At 34.9% G+C, this 21,320-nt stretch overlaps 1 protein-coding gene across 2 annotated transcripts in view; it reads right to left on the reverse strand.

Moving 5' to 3' along the window:
• Positions 1 to 21,320, reverse strand: part of LOC106868024 (uncharacterized) — a 325,886-nt gene that overhangs the window by 37,726 nt on the left and 266,840 nt on the right. The window contains exons 16-23 of one of the 2 annotated variants that reach the window (XR_016241196.1): positions 21,122 to 21,233; positions 20,868 to 20,979; positions 20,186 to 20,293; positions 18,700 to 18,801; positions 17,306 to 17,488; positions 15,514 to 15,615; positions 14,219 to 14,358; positions 2,625 to 3,329 (exon numbers count right to left, since the gene is read on the reverse strand). Coding sequence is in view for 1 of the 2 variants with exons in the window: in XM_089349632.1 (XP_089205758.1) it covers positions 2,619 to 3,329; positions 14,219 to 14,358; positions 15,514 to 15,615; positions 17,306 to 17,488; positions 18,700 to 18,801; positions 20,186 to 20,293; positions 20,868 to 20,979; positions 21,122 to 21,233 (1,570 nt within the window). In the remaining variant the exon portion in view is untranslated. Of the gene's footprint in view, positions 1 to 2,618; positions 3,330 to 14,218; positions 14,359 to 15,513; positions 15,616 to 17,305; positions 17,489 to 18,699; positions 18,802 to 20,185; positions 20,294 to 20,867; positions 20,980 to 21,121; positions 21,234 to 21,320 lie in introns of both variants that reach the window. The other variant, XM_089349632.1, reaches the window with a different exon arrangement.

Raw genomic sequence — 21,320 nt, forward strand, 5'->3', positions numbered from 1 at the left:
GCCTTCTCCTCTATATTTGTCTATAAATGATACAATACCATAGCTGTCTAGGTGTGCTCCAACCTGTTAAGAGGAACTTCATTAAAAGAGACAATAGATTTTGGAACAATTTTGGGATATGTAGCATTTCTACTCAACAGGATAAGGATTTCTTAGAATGACGGTTGCAGAAGTATTTATAGAAAACTGAAATAACTTCAAAGCAACTCATATGACTCTAGGATGTGATCATCATAGAATGTTTTGGTAACCTCTGAGGTCAGATACCTATCTTCTAAATGTGGTCTAAGTGTAGTCTCTACAGGTAACGGTAAGTTAGCTGTTGGCATCAACTAAGAACATCTCTGATACATATTGGTTCACTTCCTATTCTCGTAATTCTACAACCAACTGGAGGCCAAAGTTTCAGTGACATGCCTCGAAGGACAAGAACTGGTATCATCATGGGACCAAAGAACTGGCCAAAATGTGGCTTCAGACGGTGCAACACAATGGCCTCTACTTTGAACGATAGGCTGCTTTTGTTGTAAGTTAATGAATAAATCAAATAAGTTACCAAAATATTGCAAAACTTTTGACTCAACACAATAGAAATGATCCTACTGAGTTTCACATACTGTAAACCAGAGTAAAATTATATTTCGTGATAACCACAGTGTCTAGAAGCCATTCTGCTTCTTAATTTTGGTGTAGATGTAATAACAAATATATATACATAATACAACAATATATATATATATATATATATATATATATATATATATAGACATGCACATTCATAGAATAAGAATTGACAACATCAATAAGAAGCAAAACTAGAGCCATTCACAGAAGAATACAATAAAAACATTAACAGAAAATAAAAGGTTTATTACCATTTTTATCATGGTGAAATGAGATTAATATCAACTAAATCATGGATTAGTTAAGTAATTAATTTAATATTAACTAAGACAGTGATTAGTTAGGAAATGGAAATGAAGAATAATTAGGGTTTCATTCGAAGCTTGTTTGAATATCATTCAGATTATAGATTAGCCATAACAATAATACTGATTAGTTAAGAGATATTACAAAGGTTCTGGATGTTAACATAATTAGACTGCAGAGTTAATATAGATCTTGAAAGGGCAACAGGAACTCGTGGTTGAATGCTGTTCTTTAAAGGCTCTGTAGCGAAGACAGGCATGGCAGAATCATCAGCAGTCTCTTCTTTGCTATTAATGGTCACCATAATAATAGTTAGAATTATTTCTTTTAACCGAAACATATTCTCACCCACCCACATCCCCACCTATGCTATATAATGAAAGGATTATAGTTCGTATAATTGACTCGAGTCTTATGTGTGCTACAAAGGTTTTGTCAAACATCTTGAGGATTAATCATTAATCAAGTTAAACTTGGCAGGATTTGAAGAAAGACTGAAGACAAATCAAATAAACTAGAGCAAAAGCAATTTGTCCAGTAGTTTGTTGCTTTTACTGAATAATAATAATGATAATAATAATAACAACAACCAAGTTTGAGAAATACATTGGAGAAATTGGAAATTACACGAGAGCAGAGCATACCCCAAAAAACTGCTCTATTGGGGACAGCTAGGATTTTGAGATTGGTACTTGGGTGTTGAATATCTTCCATGATACTTAACACCTAATTATCAAGTCTTATAATTCGTGGGAAGAGATCCTGCGAGACTGTTGACAACAGGATGCTGTCTGCTTTCATGGAATTAACCAGAGCAAATAAGATCGTGAGCTCTGAGAAGTAAAATATGATGATAATAATAATAATAATAATAATAATAACTCTTTCTACTTAAGCCACAAAACTTAAAATTTTAGGGGAGGAGTATCGTTGATGATATCGACCCCAGAGTTCAAAAAGTACTTATTTTATTGACTTTGGCTGGATCAAAGGCAAACTTAACCATGGCAGATTGTGAAGTCAGGGTGTAAAAAGCCAGAGAAATGCCACTTAATTTTTTTCCCATTATGCTTGTGATTTTGACATCTTTTCAACTTCATGATAATAAATCTAAATTTTACCACAAAGTCCACAATTTTGAGAGGAGGGGGCAACTAAATTACATCAACCCCACTGCTGGACTGATACTTTATTTTATTGGCCCCCATAAGGAAGAAAGACAATGTCGAGCTTAATCAGAATTTGAACTCGGTATATAAAGCACCAGAAGGAAGGTTGTTGAGCATTTTGTCTGAGATGCTAATGATTCTGCCAGCAAGGAAGCTAATTAAAGAAATCAACTAAAGCAGGAGTGAAATATTTGCAATCATCGTCTGGGAAGTAATTAATAGTTTAATTAGTAAAGTAGGCTGATTGGCTAAGGCAGGAAGGAGCACAGAAAGATGAGGGAGCATTTTAGTGAATGAGATGCAAGTAAGGGGTAGATTTGAGAGAGAGGGAGAGATAGAGAGACAGAGAGAGAGGGGAAGGAAGAGAGAGAGAGAAAGAAAGAGAGAGAGAGAGAGAGAGAGAGAGAAATAGAGAGAGAGAGAGAAAGAGAGAGAGAGAAAGAGAGAAAGAGAAAGAGAGAAAGAGAAAGAGAGAAAGAGAGAAAGAGAGAAAGAGAAAGAGAGAGAGATTAAAGCAGTACTTACTGCCGAGGCTGAACGACAAGTGTGGTACGAAATGGATGTTGCTGTAGAATTGGAAGCTGACGAAGAAATAGCTACCGTTTTGGTAGAACTTGAAGAAGACGATGTTGCAGTTGAGCTGCTGTGGTTGTTGTTGTTGCTGCTGTTGTTCTTGGTGTTAGAGGTGGTAACACTCATAGTGGTGATAGTGCTGCTGTTGACAGACATGCTGTTGGCACCAGCTGTTGTCACGTTGCACTCCATTGCAGCTGGTACGTTTTTACGAGCAGCTTTGTTGTATTTCTCTTTCACTTTTTCCGAAAGTTTACGCACGCTCTTCACCTTTGGTTGGCCTGAGCCCTGTGCACTGGTGACATTAGGGACTGAACTCAAACTGCCAGCATTGCTAGCTGTTCTACTGGTGCCGGTGCCAATGCTAGCAGCAACAGTAACAGAGGTACCAGGTGTGCTGGCATTATTCTTACCAGCAGCACCACTCGATCGATTGTTCCGAGTGCTCGACTTGCCCAAATTGACATTATTTGCACTTGAGCTGCTGCTGCTGGTGGACAAGGAATTTTGCATGGAAGTACAGTTCTGTGCAGAACCCCGGATGTTATTGGGCGACGGCTGTGGGCTGGAGTCATTCAAAAAGATGCGCTCACTGCGACGGCGACTGCACCAGTCTTCTTCTATGTAAAATGGCTTTAAACGCACATCGTTTTTAAACTGCAAAAATAGCAGTTGTATAAAGAAGGGGTACACAAGCACACTGCATATTTAATGTCATACATTTTGTAAATGGAATACTTATGTCTAAACAACTCTAAGCTTTCATTGAGATCTTTGTAAACTACTCACATGGATTGTTCTAGAAACAAATTTGATCATTAAAAGTTCACTTTCAGCATTTGATTATTTTCTTATCAATATTATTTTTATCCATTTCAAACTAGATTACATACATGATAGGTCTATGTGCGTGTGTGTCTTGTGTGTGAGTGTGTGTGAGTGTGTGTGTCTTGTGTGTGAGAGAGAGTAAGAGATTGATGCTGTCTAGCTCCTGATCTGGTCAACCATGAAAGAGCAAGCAAACTTATAAATATATATTCTACCTGTGAACATTCTCTTTGTGTACTAGGAAAATTAGATAATCCTTCCTTTTCAAGACAGTAAACTGTAATTTGAAGATGACTTGGTTTCTATTTCTAGCAAGCCATGTAACTACATGAAAGCTCTCTCAATAATTCATCACTGGGTGTCTATTTTAATACGCCATTTTGATATCAAATTTGTGCTGCCATGCAAGTTGACCATTATTATTTTTATTTCCAGACCATTGCTATTAAAATTCTCAAGACTTCATGTTCAACATTAGGGTGTCTAGTACCATAACTAACATAACAAGTGGTGTCTTAAACTGATTTTTACGACCGTTATTCTACTTGTGTTCAAGACAATCAACATATAAAACAGAAACACAAATACAATTCATAGATTAGAGTGCTGTTATTGAGATTATCATAAAAGATAGGTGCAGGTTTGGATGTACCGTTAAGAAGCACATCTTCTATAACCCCGAGCTAACCAATATCTTGTGAGTGAATTTGGTTCATGGAAACTGTGTGGAAGCCTCTCATCTATGTATGTATGTGTGTGTGTGTGTGTATATATATATATCATTGCTATTATGCAAAAGTGTCGTATGTCCAAAATGTTGCTTTTTTCAGAAAATGAAAAAATATTTTCATCATTCCATAGCTAAACCGCTTTGACAATTTTTGATATCTTAGGATCTGAAGCAGCTTGCGATACGATAGTTTGACCAAAAGAACCGGCTATTGCGAGCAAAAATAAATATTGGAAAAAAAAACACATTTGGCCAAATTTGAACATACGATAGTTTAATATGATAGCAACGAGATATATATATATATATATATATATATATGTATGTAAGAAATTATGTCATGAACATCATTGGCTTACAGTTGTTTCTGCTATAAGATGTAGCACAGTCATAGTTGAATGCTTGCACTTCATGTGTGAAGCACATATGAAGCTATAGGGTGATACTCAAGAATTCAATCATGAATGCATTGCATCTTATAGCAGAAACAGTTGTAAGCCAATGGAGTACATGACAATTTCCTCCTCCTCCTTTATCATTTTAATTTCTTTTTTATTGCCCTGTACTTGGCTGATGCTTCATCCCAATGTGTACATTAAGTTCTAATACCAGGTTATTAATATCGCTATGCCCAAGTGAAATAAAATATCTATATATGTATACATCATTGTGTTTGCCCCACTCCCATCCCAAATACTTGTAAAGCAGCTTTGGTTTGTTTATGTCCTCATAATGGGGTGGATTGACAAAAAAAAACTAACAGAATACCCAATTTCAAAAAATAAGCACATAGTGTTGGGGTGGCTATTTGTTTGACTAAACTGGTTGAAGCCATGTTACAGCATGGCCGCAGTTCAAAAACTGAAATAAGTAAACAAAAATAAAGCTTATTCCCACTCATTTGATGCAGACCTGTTGGGGCAAAGGAAAGCAAAATCGTGATGGCACCTGTGCCCAGCGTCGCCTTCCTGACACTTGTACTGGTGGCACGTGTAAAGACATTCGAGCGAGATCGTTGCCAGTGCACATAAAATACACCATTTTGAGCGTGGCCGTTGCCAGTACCACCTGACTGGCCTTCGTGCTGGTGGCATGTAAAAGCACCCACTACACTCTCGGAGTGGTTGGCGTTAGGAAAGGCATCCAGCTGTAGAAACTCTGCCAAATCAGATTGGAGCCTGGTGTAGCCATCTGGTTCACCAGTCCTTAGTCAAATCGTCCAACCCATGCTAGCATGGAAAGCGGATGTTAAACGATGATGATGATGATTATCAGAAATGTACATATGATAATTTCTTCATTAACCACAAGAGATGGAACAACACCTGCAATGATATTATCATCATCATCATCATCTAATGCCATTCCTAACAGAGACAAAATTCCAACACAGGAATGGTTGCATTTAAATGAGTATCAAACCTTTCTAAGGAAACAAAATGGGGCTTCACTGATGAAAATAAGATTTAGCCATGCATGGTACCAATCTGCTCTGTCAAACTCTTTTGATACCAAACTACTTGAGACTGCCCCTAGTTCTAAGATATAAACTCCCTATTTTAAAGTAATCTAAATTAAACCCTACCATTAACATTCATGGTGATTTATGTTTCAAACATCGGCTTAATAATGACAAAATATTTCACTAAATTCTTCATAATTTTCAGAATTAAATGAAACAAAAGACAATGTATTTCCACAGAAATATGGTAACAAAAGGGTTAAAGTGATCTAAATTAAAATCTTCCATCAAAATTCCATGTTAATTCAGGTTCCACACACCAGCTCAATAATGACAAAATATTTTACTAAATTTTTCATTATCTTAGAAATTAGTTGAAACAAAGGCAGCGTACTTCAACAGAAATAAAAAGGTTAAATAGGTAACAAAAATGATTTCAAAATAATTGAACAAATTTCAGTTTTAAATTATTGTGTGGGGAAGCAAAGGTGGAATGTCTAATGGTATTACTTTTTATTCTTGTGTACCATTATCATCCATGAAAGTAGATTACAAAAACACTGGGAGACTCGTTAAATGTAGTTAGTAATAAATGTTATGTGAAACAGGAAACCGAAGTGTACTCCTGTCTAAAACTGCTTAGTAATAAATAAATTAAAATCTATGTAGGTTGTCCATTTATTCAGCTAGACAAATGCACGCATACACACACAAGAACATATTTAATAGTCAAACCTCAACTTATATCTTAAATTTTTTTTATTTATATTGGTTAAAAGCAAGTTAAACCTAAAAGCTTTTGTGATATCAGAAACAGAAAACCATTGCCAGTACACAGGCACACAGAACACAATACACAAACATATACATATAAAAATACATACAGATCACAAACTCATTTACTCACAAAGAACACTTTATCAAAGAGAAAAGATCTATGGCTGGATGCTCTTCCAGTCACCAAACCTCACCAGTCTCCAAGCAAGGTAAAATCTATTTCAGACATGTATTCTTGGCAAGTTGCATAAAAGCAGCACTGCTTATATGAAGACAATGCTTGCTCACAACAAGTATGTGATGACAAGACATGGAGTGCACATGCACACTACACATATCTTCATCATTGTTTTACATCTGTTTTCTGTGCTGGCATGGGTTATCTTGGTTCAAGCAATTGGTGATTGGCAGACACTGCTCTTATAGGCTCATATGGGTCATTTGGCTTCATGGCTTGGTCTCTATGGCTGGATGTCTTTTCTAATACCAACCATTCTACAAAGTGTACTGGGTGCATTTTGTAATGGCTCCAGCACTAAACAGGTTGTCTGCCTCACCTGTGACCAATCATTTTGCCCAAACATTCAGTAATCTCTGATATATTAAAGACATGATGCAAAATTGGTTATAATGGAAATTGACGAAACAATCGTAAACTAAGCATTAAACAGAGTTTGCTAACTCCATTCTTTGATGTTTTTTTCTTTATTATATATACTCAATGGATACTTTTTTTTTTTTAATTTTCAGATTATTGGGGCTGTGGTGTCTCAAGAGACTTTTCCACCTTTCAAATTTCAGATCTGTGGGAGTGTTCCAGGAGTTAAATATCTGGAATATATATCCCAAATCACTTACTAATATATATATATATCTATCTATATATATATATATATATATATATATATCCTTTAAATCCATTTATGTCAAACATTTTAGGATGTGCTCATAAAATCTATGCTATTCACTCTGGCTACCTTGTATTATTCCCATTTTAAGGAGTAAATTTATAGGAATGTTATTAGTCTGGTGTCATCGGAGTGTAGAACGAATATAAGAAGAACTTTCGGATCCAAAATTTCTTGTTATTACTATATATATATATATATATATATATATATATATATATAATAATAATAATAATAATAATAATAATAATAATAATAATACTATATATATATAAATTCAAATTGTAAGAGTGGAACAGGTAAAATGCACACTACATATGTTTCTTAACTAGCTGGAACTCATGATGCAATTGTTCAGTATTGGAAAAAGTGCATAACCCTCAATACCAATGAATTATTATTGCATCTTATCATACACTGTCCACTTTTTGTTCTCTATAACTGTCACATACTGCTTAAAGTTTAAAAACTTCCAACACTCAAATCCCTGGATCATATTTGTATATATATATATATATATATATATATATATATATATATACACACACACACACACACACACACACACATATATATAAACACTTAAACACACAGTCCTCTTTATCCTTGCAGTGTGCACACGTACAAACAACCTCGCAATAATACACATACGCATTAAATAACCGTAACATATTAACTCTCAAAATACACACACAAACTCGCTCATACTCTATAATACAACCTCATAGACATTTCACATTTAAAAGTATATCTAAATATACAAAGATGATAGGGGAGAAGTACAATGGGTGTGTGTGTAATCTATATTATATAAACTCATAGAAGCTGGCTTCCAAATCACAACTAGGCCTCAAGAATACAGAGAAGTGGTAGTAGGGGAAAAAAATTTGAAATAAACAGGAAATATATCCTCGAGACCAGAATAAGTTTTTAATCAAAGAAGTTTGTTTTTTTTAATCTGCAAAGTTTAGATTTTTTTCTTTATTTCTAGTTTCCCTCATTCTAATTCCTATATTTTCTGTCTGATAACGACAAGATTGTTTTATAAATTCAAAAACAAAGCTAGCTTGTGTTTCTATTCAGTAATACAATAAATAACCACAACAAAAACCAGTTGGAGGCTATTTCAACACACACACACACACACACAGAGGCAAATCTTTGTACCTTCATTCAAGCATATACACAAACACACAAAATTAATATTCAAATGCTTGATGGATGACAATTGGAGTTACATATTCATTTACAAACACACACACATATGTATAAATATATATTTACAAACCCACACACAAATTCATACATACAAATGCATGTATACAAGGTATATAAATTTACATATATACACACAAATCTTCATTTTTTTTTTTTTAAAAGGTTTTAAGTTAAGTATATCATAGCATTTTCCGTGAATTATTTTTAAAAGAAGTTAAAGTATTATTCAAATTTATTATCACTGTTGCTGCTACCCTTTTATTATTACTAAATAAATCGTCATTATTATCATTATTATTATTATCATTTTATCAAGGAACATTAAAACTAAAATGCAAAGCAACTATACAAAACGAAACTCAATTTTTGAAACACAATAAAACGAAGGAAAAAAAAACAAAACTTATAAACAACTAAAGATTAAAACATAAGTATCTTTTCTTTCAGATGAAGTCGAGTTTTTATTGGTTCGTGCCTTTGTTTTTGTTTATAATACATTAAAAAAGAAAAAAATCTTGATTCAAATTTAGAAAATAACCTAAGTTACAAAACCATTCAAAGAAGCTCACCTTTTCTAAAGTAAATAAACCATTACCAAAGAATCAAAGAATCCATAAGTAAAGAATATTGGTCGGTAATCTGTTTATTATTATTATTATTATTATTATTATTATTATCATTATTATTATTTTGTTTCTCTTTCTTGTTTTAGCTTCAATTTATATGGAATAACTTTGAATGGAAAGCCAGCAAGAATTTATTTCAGATTATTAAGTAAGTATATTATGGAATTTCAGGCCTTTTATTTCAAAGTCGGTTTATATGGATATATATGTATTTTTTCTCTTTAAAAGTATAAACACACACACATAAACATATATAAATATATACACGAGTGCAGAGGAGTGTGTATGTATATGTTAGAAAAATAAAGTTGAAAATGGAAGAGGTTTTCAATATAAAATTTACTTTTTCATGTAATTTTTGAAAAAAAAAAGAAAGAAAAAAACCCTAAAAGTTAAGAAAACTACAAAAAAAATACTTCATATTAGAAGATAGAAAATGGATACAGGTTCTTCAGAAAGAGAGAAAGAGTGGGGGAGAGAGGAAGGGTGGGGTATTACAATGATCTTTATAATGAGATTGTGTTGTTTTAATGGTGATGGAGTAAATATGTACAGAGGGGGTGGGGAAAGATATTGGAAATCGTGGTGTGGCATCTTAGTATTGTTGGATATGGCAATGAGGATGCCAGAATGGCTGCGAGTACAGCTGTTGCCGTCTGTGAAATATGGATGTGGAATATACAAAGTTTGACAATATAAAGGGTGATAAAAGGGTGTGGGTGGGAGGAAGAGGGTACAGTAATAGAAAAGCAAAAAGAAAGAGTATTTTTTAGTGGTGGTGGTGGTGGTGGTGAAAGGTTAAAGGATAGAGAGGAAGAGTAAGGTAGGGAAGGAACAAACAGAAAGAGATTAAGTAAGGCTGTTGGGGAGGGAGGGAGGGAGGGAGGGAGAGAGAAATACTATGAGATACTACGAGGAGGAGTAAGAAGAAGGTGAAGATGGTGATGATGATGATGATGACAATGATAATAGAGAAGAGGTACATGTGATATGAGAAGTAAAAGTTGTTATGCGAGTAGAGTCATAACAGCAATAAAGAGAACCACATAAATATAAAACCAGAAGAGACAAAAAGCAATATGAAGGTTAGACACTGGAAAGGCATCCACCTGTAGAAAATCTACCTCAACAAATTCCATCTGACCCATGCAAGCATGGAAAAGGGGACATTAAATGATGAGAATACAGTGGCATCTTGGTTTATAGATTTAATTCATTCCTGAAGGCTGTTAGTCACCAGAAATGTTTACAAATCAAAGCTATTTTTCCCATATAAAATTCAAGACAGAGTATGGAAAATCAGAACAAATGCCAGGCAGTAATGGATGCTCTTCAACTGATATTCCCAGCTTGTCATCAACAGTTGTTGCCAGCTTGTGTGTTCATTACTCAAGACACTGTTTGTCACCAAGATGTTTCATGCCCGAAGAGTTGTTCACAAATGATGGAGACATTTATAGACCAAAATTCCACAATCAGTGTCTTTTGCCAAATTACTAAATTATGGAGATGTGGACAAACCAACACTGGCTGTCGGCTATTAGCAGTGGGGAACAAAAGCTGGCTTAACACACACACACACACACACACACAATTCACTCACATGGTACTGGTCAGCCTGGAGCTATAGAAAATATTTGCCCAAGGTGCCGCATAGTGAGACAGCACACAAACCACATGCCTGCAATGTGAGTTATTTCACCATACAGCCAGGCCTGCACCGATTGATAATAATAATCCTTTCTATTATAGACACAAGGCCTGAGGTTTGAGGGCAGAGGATTGTCGATCACACCGACCCCAGTACTTGACTGGTACTAAATTTATCGACCCTGAAAGGGTGAAAAGCAAAGTCAACCTCGGTGGTCTGAGTTTCAACTCAAAACATGAGGAAGAATGAAATACCGCAAAGAATTTCGTCCAGCATACTAACAATTCCGTCAGCTCACCGCCTTAAGTAGTGATGATAATAATAATAATAGGCTTTATGATGAAAACAGGAAAAATAGAACTCAAAATGTGAGTATATATATATATATAAATATATATATATATGGTTCTGGGTTCAGTCCCACTGCATGGCACTTTGGGCAAGTGTCTTCTACTACAGCCTTGGGCCAACCAAAGCCTTGTGAGTGGATTTGGTAAACGGAAACTGAAAGAAGCCCATCGTATATATGTATGTGTGTGTGTGTGTGTGTGTTTGTGTTTGTCCCCCCACCATCGCTTGACAACCAATGCTGGTGCGTTTACGTCCCCCGTAACTTAGCGGTTCGGCAAAAAAGACCAATAGAATAAGTACTAGGCTTACAAAGAATAAGTCCTGGGGTCGATTTGCTCGACTAAAGGCGGTGCTCCAGCATAGCCACAGTCAAATGACTGAAACAAGTAATATATATATATATATATATATATATATACACACACACACACACACACACACACACACATGTGTCTATATATTTTCTTAATATTTAGCAGAAGCAACAGAGTGACTTAAGGACAGAGTTTTGTAAATGCAAACACAGGAAACTCTCAGTCTCTGTTGCTTCAGCTATGAAAATATGATAATAATAATAATAACAACAATAATAAGAATAATAATAGTTTGAAATTTTGACACAAGGCCAGCATTTTCAGCAGAGTGGGGTAAGATGATTACATCAACCCTCGTGATCAACTTTTGACCCCAAAAGGGTGAAGGGCAAAAATCGACATTGGTAGGATTTGAACTCAGAAAGTCAGGATGGACAAAATGCTACAGCGCATTTTGCCCGACAGGGTAACAACAACAACAATAATAATAATAATCCTTTCTACTATAGGCACCAGGCTTAAAATTTGGTGTGTATGTGTTTTTTTTTTGGGGGGGGGGGTGATCGATTAGATCAACTCCAGTATGCAACTGGTACTTAATTTATTGCCCTCAGTAGAATTTGAACAACAACAATAATAATAATAATTATTATATCCTGCAAGTATCTTAACAAAGATTCTTGAAATTTGAAGAGGTTTGTTGTCACCAAACATCAAGATTAAATACCTGTTACCTAATTAGCATAATAATAAGAGAAGAGAAAATGAAGAATTTTTTCTACCATAGGCACAAGACCTGAAATTTGAGGATGAGGGGATTAGTGAATCATATTGGGGCTCAACTGGTACTAATTTCATTGATCCCCAAAAAGATGAAGACCAACATTAACTTCCATGACATTTGAACTCAGGACATAAAAAGAGCTGAAAGAAATCTCACAAAGCATTTCACCAGGTGGGCTGATGATTCTACCTGCCAGCTTCCTTCTTTGACCGATGCTTTATTTTAATGATCCAAAAAGGATAAAGGTCAAATTGATCACAGCAGGATTTGATCTCAAAACACAAAGAGTATTAATATTAATAATAATAATAATAATAATATAAAATCAAAATTAACCAACCAAGAAGGATACACACACACACTATATATATATATCTATATATATATCTATATATATATATATAGATATATATATATAGGGCAGGGAATCGTTAATTAGTAATAAAATTAATAATTAGCAATTTTGCCGGGTAGCTCAGTATGAAAAAACCTTATCGGTAAAACCATTTATAATCATAAATATATAGGGATTAGCAGTATCCTGCTTCTCCAACATACTGAGAATTCAGAAATAGCAGCCAAAGAACTACTGATTCCAAAACTACAAATTTTTCTCTAATCGCTATCAATTAGAGAAAAATTTGTAGTTTTGGAATCAGTAGTTCTTTGGCTGCTATTTCTGAATTCTCAGTATGTTGGAGAAGCAGGATACTGCTAATCCCTATATATTTATGATTATATATATATATATATATATATATATATATATATGGGAGAATTTACGAAAAAAACAACAGACGAAGACAGGTGGTGTAAACAACAAATGGATGTATTAGTTTAACGCTCGGGAATAGAGAAAGTCTTTGACGTTTCGAGCTACGCTCTTCAACTGAAAGGAACACAGAAAGAAATAAGGAGAGAAACAAAGAGAAAAAAAAAATAATATAAATGTAGTGATCAGCAATCTATCATAGCGAATGCCGGACAGAAGGATCACACAATATATATATGTATATATATATATATAAAGAGAGCAAGAGAGAGAGAAGGTGAATGACAACAGCAGCAGCTGCAACTGATACCATAACAACAACAACAAACTCTTGACAGAAAAAGATGAACTACAGTCTATGCAACTATCCATCAACAACAACAACAACATCTATAGAAATGACAAGAACTGATATACTCAGATAAAGACTGACAACAACAAAAACAAACAATATTGATTTCAAATTTTGGCACAAGGCCAGCAATTTTAAAAGAAGTTGGTAAGTCAATTAAATCGACCCCGGCTCTCGACTGGGACTTATTTTATCAACTCCAAAAGGATGTAAGGGGAAAGTCAACCATACCAGAATTTGAACTCAGAACGTAGAGATGGATGAAATACCACTAAGCATGGTAACAATTCTGCCAGATCGCTGCCTTACCAACAAGAAGAGTTAATGATATTTGTAATAGTAAACAACACCAAGAGCTTTCTGTTCCCTGTGTCTATTATTATTATTGTTATCAATTAAATAACAGTATAAGTGTAGCCCATATCTTTCTTGTCTTCTTTCTATTCTGTCATCTTGCGAGTGAGATGAACTCGCGTTTTGAATTCTTTAACCCCTATTCTTTGTAAACTCCCATATAAGGTACTACCTGCTATATTACAACACCTCAAACACAGACTCAGGCGGCAATACATCACATGACAACAACAACAACAACACTTATAAAAACAACAACAATCATTCTACTATCATCACCATTACAACAACAACCACCACAACGAACATAGCAACATACTCAATCAACACTAATCACAGTTGCTAGTGCAACTGTGACAAAATATTCATTTAATCTCTTAATTATAATAATAATAATAATAATAATAATGGTTCCTTACTTTGAATTTGTCTTCGTTCGGTGTTGTGTTTGTCTTGTGAAGAGACGAGTTCAGGGCATTCTTTTGTTTCTGTTGCTGTTGGTCAGCCTCCTTTAACTGTGCAAAACTCAAATGTTTAGTCTTTCGTGCTACAATGGTTTCTGTAGAAATTCCCAGGTGAGTCCAAAGAAACCACAAGGAAAAAAAAAAAAAATGGAATCAACATTAATTTTATTTTATACAGAATACACTTTGTCTCTAGACACCATAGCAACTTTATTTCATCTCCAGTTGTTCTTGGCATCCTCAGTATTCTTTAGTTCTTTAGCAGTTACATTGACCACATCTAACCCAAAATATTATTTTCTATTCAAGGTACAAGGCCTGAAATTTTGGGGGAGTGGGGGCCATTTGATTAGATCGACCCTAGTACACAACTGGTACTTAAATTATCAACCCTATGAAAGGCAAAGTTGACCTCGGCGGAATTTGAACCCAAAAATATTCTACCAGTTTGAACCCAACAATATTCTACCTGTTTGAACCCAAAAATATTCCCACCTGTCCAAACCCAAAAATATTCTACCAGTTTGAACCCAAAAATATTCTACCTGTTTGAACCCCAAAATATTCTACCTGTTCGACCCCAGAAATATTCTACCTGCTTGAACCCAAAATATTCTACCAGTTTGAACCCAAAAATATTCTGCCAGTTTGAACCCAAAAAATATTCTACCAGTTTGAACCCAAAAAATATTCTACCTGTTTGAACCCAAAATATTCTACCTGTTTTAGGTTCAAACTGGCCAGGTTGAACCACTCACACCTACCCTACAATGCCACTGTAAAAATAAACACTCCTTGTTCCACATAAAAATCTCCCATGCTGGTGCCATGTATGAAGCATTCCCTACACTCTGTAAAGTGACTGGCATTAGGAAGGGCATCCAGTCATAGAAACCATGCCAAGATAGACAATTTGAGCCTGGTGCTACTCTCTGGTTTGCCAGCTCTTGTCAAACTGTCCAACCCATACTAGCATGGAAAATGGACATTAAATGATCATCATGATATCATTGAAATCTTGAAGTTACAAAATAAGGCAGGATAAACTCAAATCAATGTAAATAAATAAACATTACATTTGATAAAATAAGGGCAACAGGCAAGAAGTGTATCCAGCTGTTAAGCCTTAATGATATATTCATCTAACCCATGCTGGCATGGAAAAACAAGCATATGAACGAATACATACATCTAACTAGTTTTTACAAATGGAAACTGAGCTTTTGCCTCTCATCTTCTGCCAGACTTACCCGTGACTCCAAATGTTTTATTTTGATGGCATCGTTTTGGTCTTCCAGGCTTTCGTTTCTTATTTCCTTGTCCAGAAGTATCACAGCTTTCACCATCAGAGTCTGAATTAAAAACAAACGGAACAGAAATAAAAATATTAGAATTGAATTAACCCGTTTAATACCAACACACCTGAGATACAAACTTGCTTCATTAAATTGATCTAAATTAAAACCTTTCATTAAAATTTCATATTCCAGACACCAGATTGATAATGACAAATTTTTATTTACTAAATTCTTAATTATTTTCAAAAGTAATTGAAACAAAGCAGTGTATTCTAATAGAAACCATAATCATTTAACGTCCATGTTCCATGTTGGCATGGATTAATGCCAAACTGATCCAAATTAAAAACCTTCCATCAAAATTTCACAGTCATTAATGTTCCAAACGTCAGCCTAATAATAATATTATTTTATCAAATTCTTCATTATTTTTCAAATTAATTGAAACAAAAGTAGTGTATTCCAACACAAAAGATTTTAAGTAATTGAAATTAAAAGCTTTCATCAAAATTTAATGTTAATTTAAGATCTAAACACCAGCTTATAATGACACCATTTTGAAAATAATGAAAAATTTAGTATTTACTCAGTGAAAATAAGTGAAAATAAGCCAGTATGTTTTAGGAAATATAGTAACAGAAGGGTAAAAATGATCTAAAAACCTTCCATAAAAATTTCATGCTAATTTATGCTCCAAACACCAGTTTGATAATGATAATGACAATGGTATTTTAGCAAATTCTTCATTATCAAAAAAAAAAAAAAAAAAAAAGGGCAGTGTGAGTTCCAACAGAAATTTGGTAATGAAAAGGTTAAGCCATTGAAACAGTTGTCATCATCAACATCATGGCAGCATTTATCTTCCCCAACACCATTACCACTGCAAACACCAACATTATTATGAGCTGATGAAGGTATGCCACTATGTGGACATACAATCTGCTAGAAGTAACAAGTAAATCTCTATCAAATCACACCCGACCATCTTATATCAGGACATTGCAATCCTGTTTTAGCTGGTATCAATCTCCACATCACTGTTACTGCCTCAATACAACACAACTGTATTACTATTATGTAAGATGTTGGTGTATATATTCATGTGCTCACACGCACAACACACACCAATCTACATACCAACATGTGTACACATATATATATATATATATATATATATATATATATATATACACACACACACACACACACATGCACACCTCTATGGAAACTTTGATGTAGTCATGCATCTAAACAGACATTTATCCATTCATACATTCAAAAATGCATGAACTCACTCAACAAGAATTCCTTGGGTTCGAATGAGGAGTGTTGCAGTCAAACCAATCAACAGAACCTGGTTGCAAAATTACTGTACAAATGGCTGAGAATTCCACAGACATGCATACTCCAAATGTAGTTCTCGGAGATTGAGCATGGCAAAGAATGTGCCAAGGCTGGCCCTTTGAAATACAGTCACAACTCATCTTTACCAGCCTTGTAGACTGAAGCAATGTGAAATAAAATGACTTGCTCAAGGATACAGTGTGCCACCAGGAATTGAACTCCTGATCTTACAATTGTGAGCTGAATACCTTATCCACGAAACCACATGCCTTCACTTGAACACACACACACAACATTTATATGAATACATTTGCATGTAGGAAACAGTGGTATCATAGCTGCCTACATGACAAACATGTAAATACATATGTATATAGAAAGCAGTCATCATACAACTCACCCTTTGTATCGTAGCTGCCTAAAACAGAATTTGGCGATGTCTTAATTGAAATTCCTTCTTCAGATTTACGTTTCTTCTTTTTGGCTCGATTCAAGTCTGAGTTATTATTATTATTATTATTATCTTCAGTGGTTAAAGAGGAGTAAGCAGCCATAAGACCAGTACCCATCGGTCGAACTTTGTCTGCAATTAAACCAGTACATACAGAAAAAATTAGATCATTTGTCTCCATAGACAAAGTGAAACAAAGAATTCTCCTCTCCTCCTCCTCCTCATCATCATCATCACCACCATTCTCAAGGTGATTGTCATCATTGTCACTCACCCCCCCCATATTCTTCATCATCGTGTGTGTGTGTGTGTGTGTGTGTGTGTGTGTGTGTGTGTTTGTCCCCCCACCATCGTTTGACAACTGATGTTTGTGTGTTTACATCCCTGTAACTTAACAGTTCAGCAAAAGAGAATAAGTCTTGAGGTCGATTTGTTCGACTAAAGGTGGTGCTCCAGCATGACTGCAGTCAAAATGAGCGAAACAAGTAAAAGAATAAAAGAGGAAAAGAATCAAAATAACCATCTGTGGAAGGAATAGAGAAATACAAGTGCTGACACACACGCTTCTCCGAAGGTGACTTGAGGTGTAAATAAAGTGAAATTAGTCCGACCAGGAAGGGAAACTAGGCCTCTATATAAATTCACCACCAGCTTATGTCCACTCTATAATATCCACCACAAAGTTTCAATTAGTATAAAAATAGAGCTCTGGATTATGGACTATGGAGGACAGTAAAGGGATTGTGCACATGATGATTGTTAAGCCATGGATCAGCACCATCATCTCTCTCTTTCAACTGGGATAGCCATGCATCTCCTCTACAGCAAGAGACCAGTTTCTGTCCCCTGCCTCAATACTACAGCCCCATCTCAGTTGAGGGTGCTTGTCTTGTGAGGTACTTGGGTGACCTCACTAGTGCCAGTATCACATAAAACGCATCCAGTACCCTCTGTAAAGCGACTGACATTAGGAAGGGTATCCTGCCATAGAAACCATGCCAAAGCAGACACTGGAACTTGGCACAGTCCTCTTGCATGTTGGCCAGTTCCTATCAAACTATTTAAGCCATGCCTGCAAGGAAAATGGCAATGTTGATTCCAACCAAGAACACACTAATTTAGACATGAATATGTATCTATAATTACATTACGAAATGTGTCCTGCCTTTTTTGCAGAGTGTGATGTGGCTATTATTTCTGGCAGGTTGAGTAGCCATGTAACAATCTCGCATATTCGCTTATATTTTTTTAGAGGAGACAAAAAGCTTGAAATGCCTTTCAGTTCAACAAAGACTACATATAAAGTGGTTTCATATCAGATAAAAACTAACAAAGATATGTACCTGCACAAATGAATCCTTTCTGGTTTTTAGCTGGCAATTTAGGGGCTTTTTTCCTGAGGGATGTAAGACTTTGTGAGTCATCGTTGAAAGACCAAGCATCCACTATAATAGAAGAACAAAATGATAAAGAAATGAAATGTGGAGATAAAGAAAAGATTTTTAGAAGTAGATATAAAAATGTCAGGAAAGACAACACAACTTTCAAGAAATAATATTACAATCTTCATTCCTTAAGCCCTTTTGTTACTGTACTTATTTTGAGATGCTCTGTGTTTCTTTCAATTGATTTTAAATATAACAAAGAATTTAGTAAAATAACTTAGTTACCAATCAGCTAGTGTTAGGAGTATAAATTGTGACTACGATTTGGATGAAGATTTTAATTCAAAGCTTATGAAAACAAAGACATTTGTACTACAGAGTCAGAGATGGTTTCAGCCTAGTTGGTATCAAAAGGGTTAAGAATTGTTTCTCTATTACATATTTTAACCCTTTTTGTTACCACATTTCTGTTGAGATGCTCTTTGTTTCTTTCAATTGATTTTAAATATAACAAAGAATTTAGTAAAATAACGTAGTTATTAAGCTGTTAGGAACATAAATTGTGACTACGGTTTGGATGAAGATTTTAATTCAAAACTTATGAAAACAAGACATTTGTACTAGAGAACCAGAACCGGTTTCAGCCAGGTTGGTAACAAAAGGGTTAAAATGTCTAATGGGATTCCAAGCTAGATGGAAATGTAACAAACCATGTGTTCTATGTGTGCCACAGTCAGAGATCTAAATTACAGCAAACATTTAGCTGTAAGTTTTATTTCACGGCACAATATTCAGGTTGGTCATGAATTATAAATTTCTACAATACCTTGCTACAGATTCAAAAGATTCTTGATGTACATCCAAGGGTTGAAATGTATTTTATTGCATCTTGGGAGTGTCATTATGCCAATAATAAACATACACAGGTGCTATTTCACTTCAATTACTATTAGTCAACATTTAACAGTTCAGTTAATTCATCTATGAACTAGGTTTGTCAAAGTCATTTCATCACCATTTGTGATCAATGACATGTGTTCTCTCCTCCAGGGCTACTGAAGGTATGTCACTGACGAGGTCATGAATGGTAACAAAATGACTATGGCAAACCTAGCTCATTGATTGACAGACCAAATGAGTAGTTAATTGGGTAAATAGTTAACCAAATGACTAATAATAAAAGAAGTGAAATGGAACCAGTGTGTGTGTTTGTCATTGGCATAATAACCCACCCAAAATGCAGCCCAATCTGTTTCAACAAACATGATCACACCAGGAATTTCTTGAACCTAATAATTCAGTTTAACTGTTGAAAAATATTGATGCCATCGTTGTTTCCGTGACAATTATCCATTGCGTGAGAGTAAATTCATCCAACCCATGCCTGCATGGAAAAACAGACAATAAACGATGATGAATGCATACATTAAGAGTTAGATCTTACCTCTAGAAATTGGAGATTCTGTTGAAGGCATCTGTCCCAGTTTCCGAGCTGGTTTTAAAGGCTGTATACCACGACCACCAATGTTTCCAGTTGCTGGTTGAATTATATCTAAGTGAGGGAAATAAATTAAAGAAGCTATGATTGTTAGATTTGTAATCAGAAATGTAATACAGTGTGTGTGTGTGTAGCCATGCATCCTCTCTACTGCAAGAGACTGGACTTGGGATGTGGATTTTTTAACCGCACATTCATATCTGTGGCTTTCTTATTTCTTTTTTAGTCTGTAAAAATTTTAATGTCATGCTTCATACTTCTTGCAAAATATAATCAGAACCTTTGCTGCCAACCCAACATTATGGTTTCGTTTCAATTTTTTTCCCTTCACCCTTTAGTGTTCAGATTACTCTGTTAAATGTAATACTTTTTTCACTCAAATTCTTTTGAATTAATCATACATTATCTTACAGCTTTGAAGTTTCGATGATTTGATAGTTTATTCTTAGACTGTCAATGTAGGTTAGGTGTGAGAGGCTAGATATGGCCAATTTGAATGTAAAACATGTAGAATATTTGGGCCAGATATGGCCGGCTTAAACACCAAAGGGTTAATATGCTCTTATTGCTTAACATATATCAGGTGTGCGTGCGTTTATAAAAGGATAGAATTACTACGAATATTTACCTGCACCTGACCTAGTGGTAGATGGTGCCATGTTTTTCTTCACAAGAACCGTAGACATTTTCCCAGGAGCAATCAAAGCTTTATTGTTACGATTCCTCTTGGATGATGGCATCTGATTAACGAACAATAGAATGTTGAAAGAAATCACATTAAGGTTATATATATGGGAGAATTTACGAAAAAAAACAACAACAGACGAGGACATGTGGTGTAAACAACAAAGGAAGAGCAAGTTTTTTTTAAGCTGTACTTACTTGTGAAGATTGTCTGAAAACTTTATCAACAAGTTTTTCTGCAAGTTTCTTTCGCTTCGAAGAGGAATCTTTACCTGCAGGTTTCGGTGATGTCCCACCACCATGCTTGATACTGGAAAGAAAATTTTTTAATTTCACTTACGTTCAATAATGTTATCTCCAAATCAAAATCTACGAAGTTATTTCTTAAAAGAACACA

This window comes from Octopus bimaculoides, chromosome 3 (assembly GCF_046866305.1).
Source record: "Octopus bimaculoides isolate indiv1 chromosome 3, ASM4686630v1, whole genome shotgun sequence".
In the NCBI taxonomy this organism is placed as follows: Eukaryota; Metazoa; Mollusca; class Cephalopoda; order Octopoda; family Octopodidae; genus Octopus; species Octopus bimaculoides.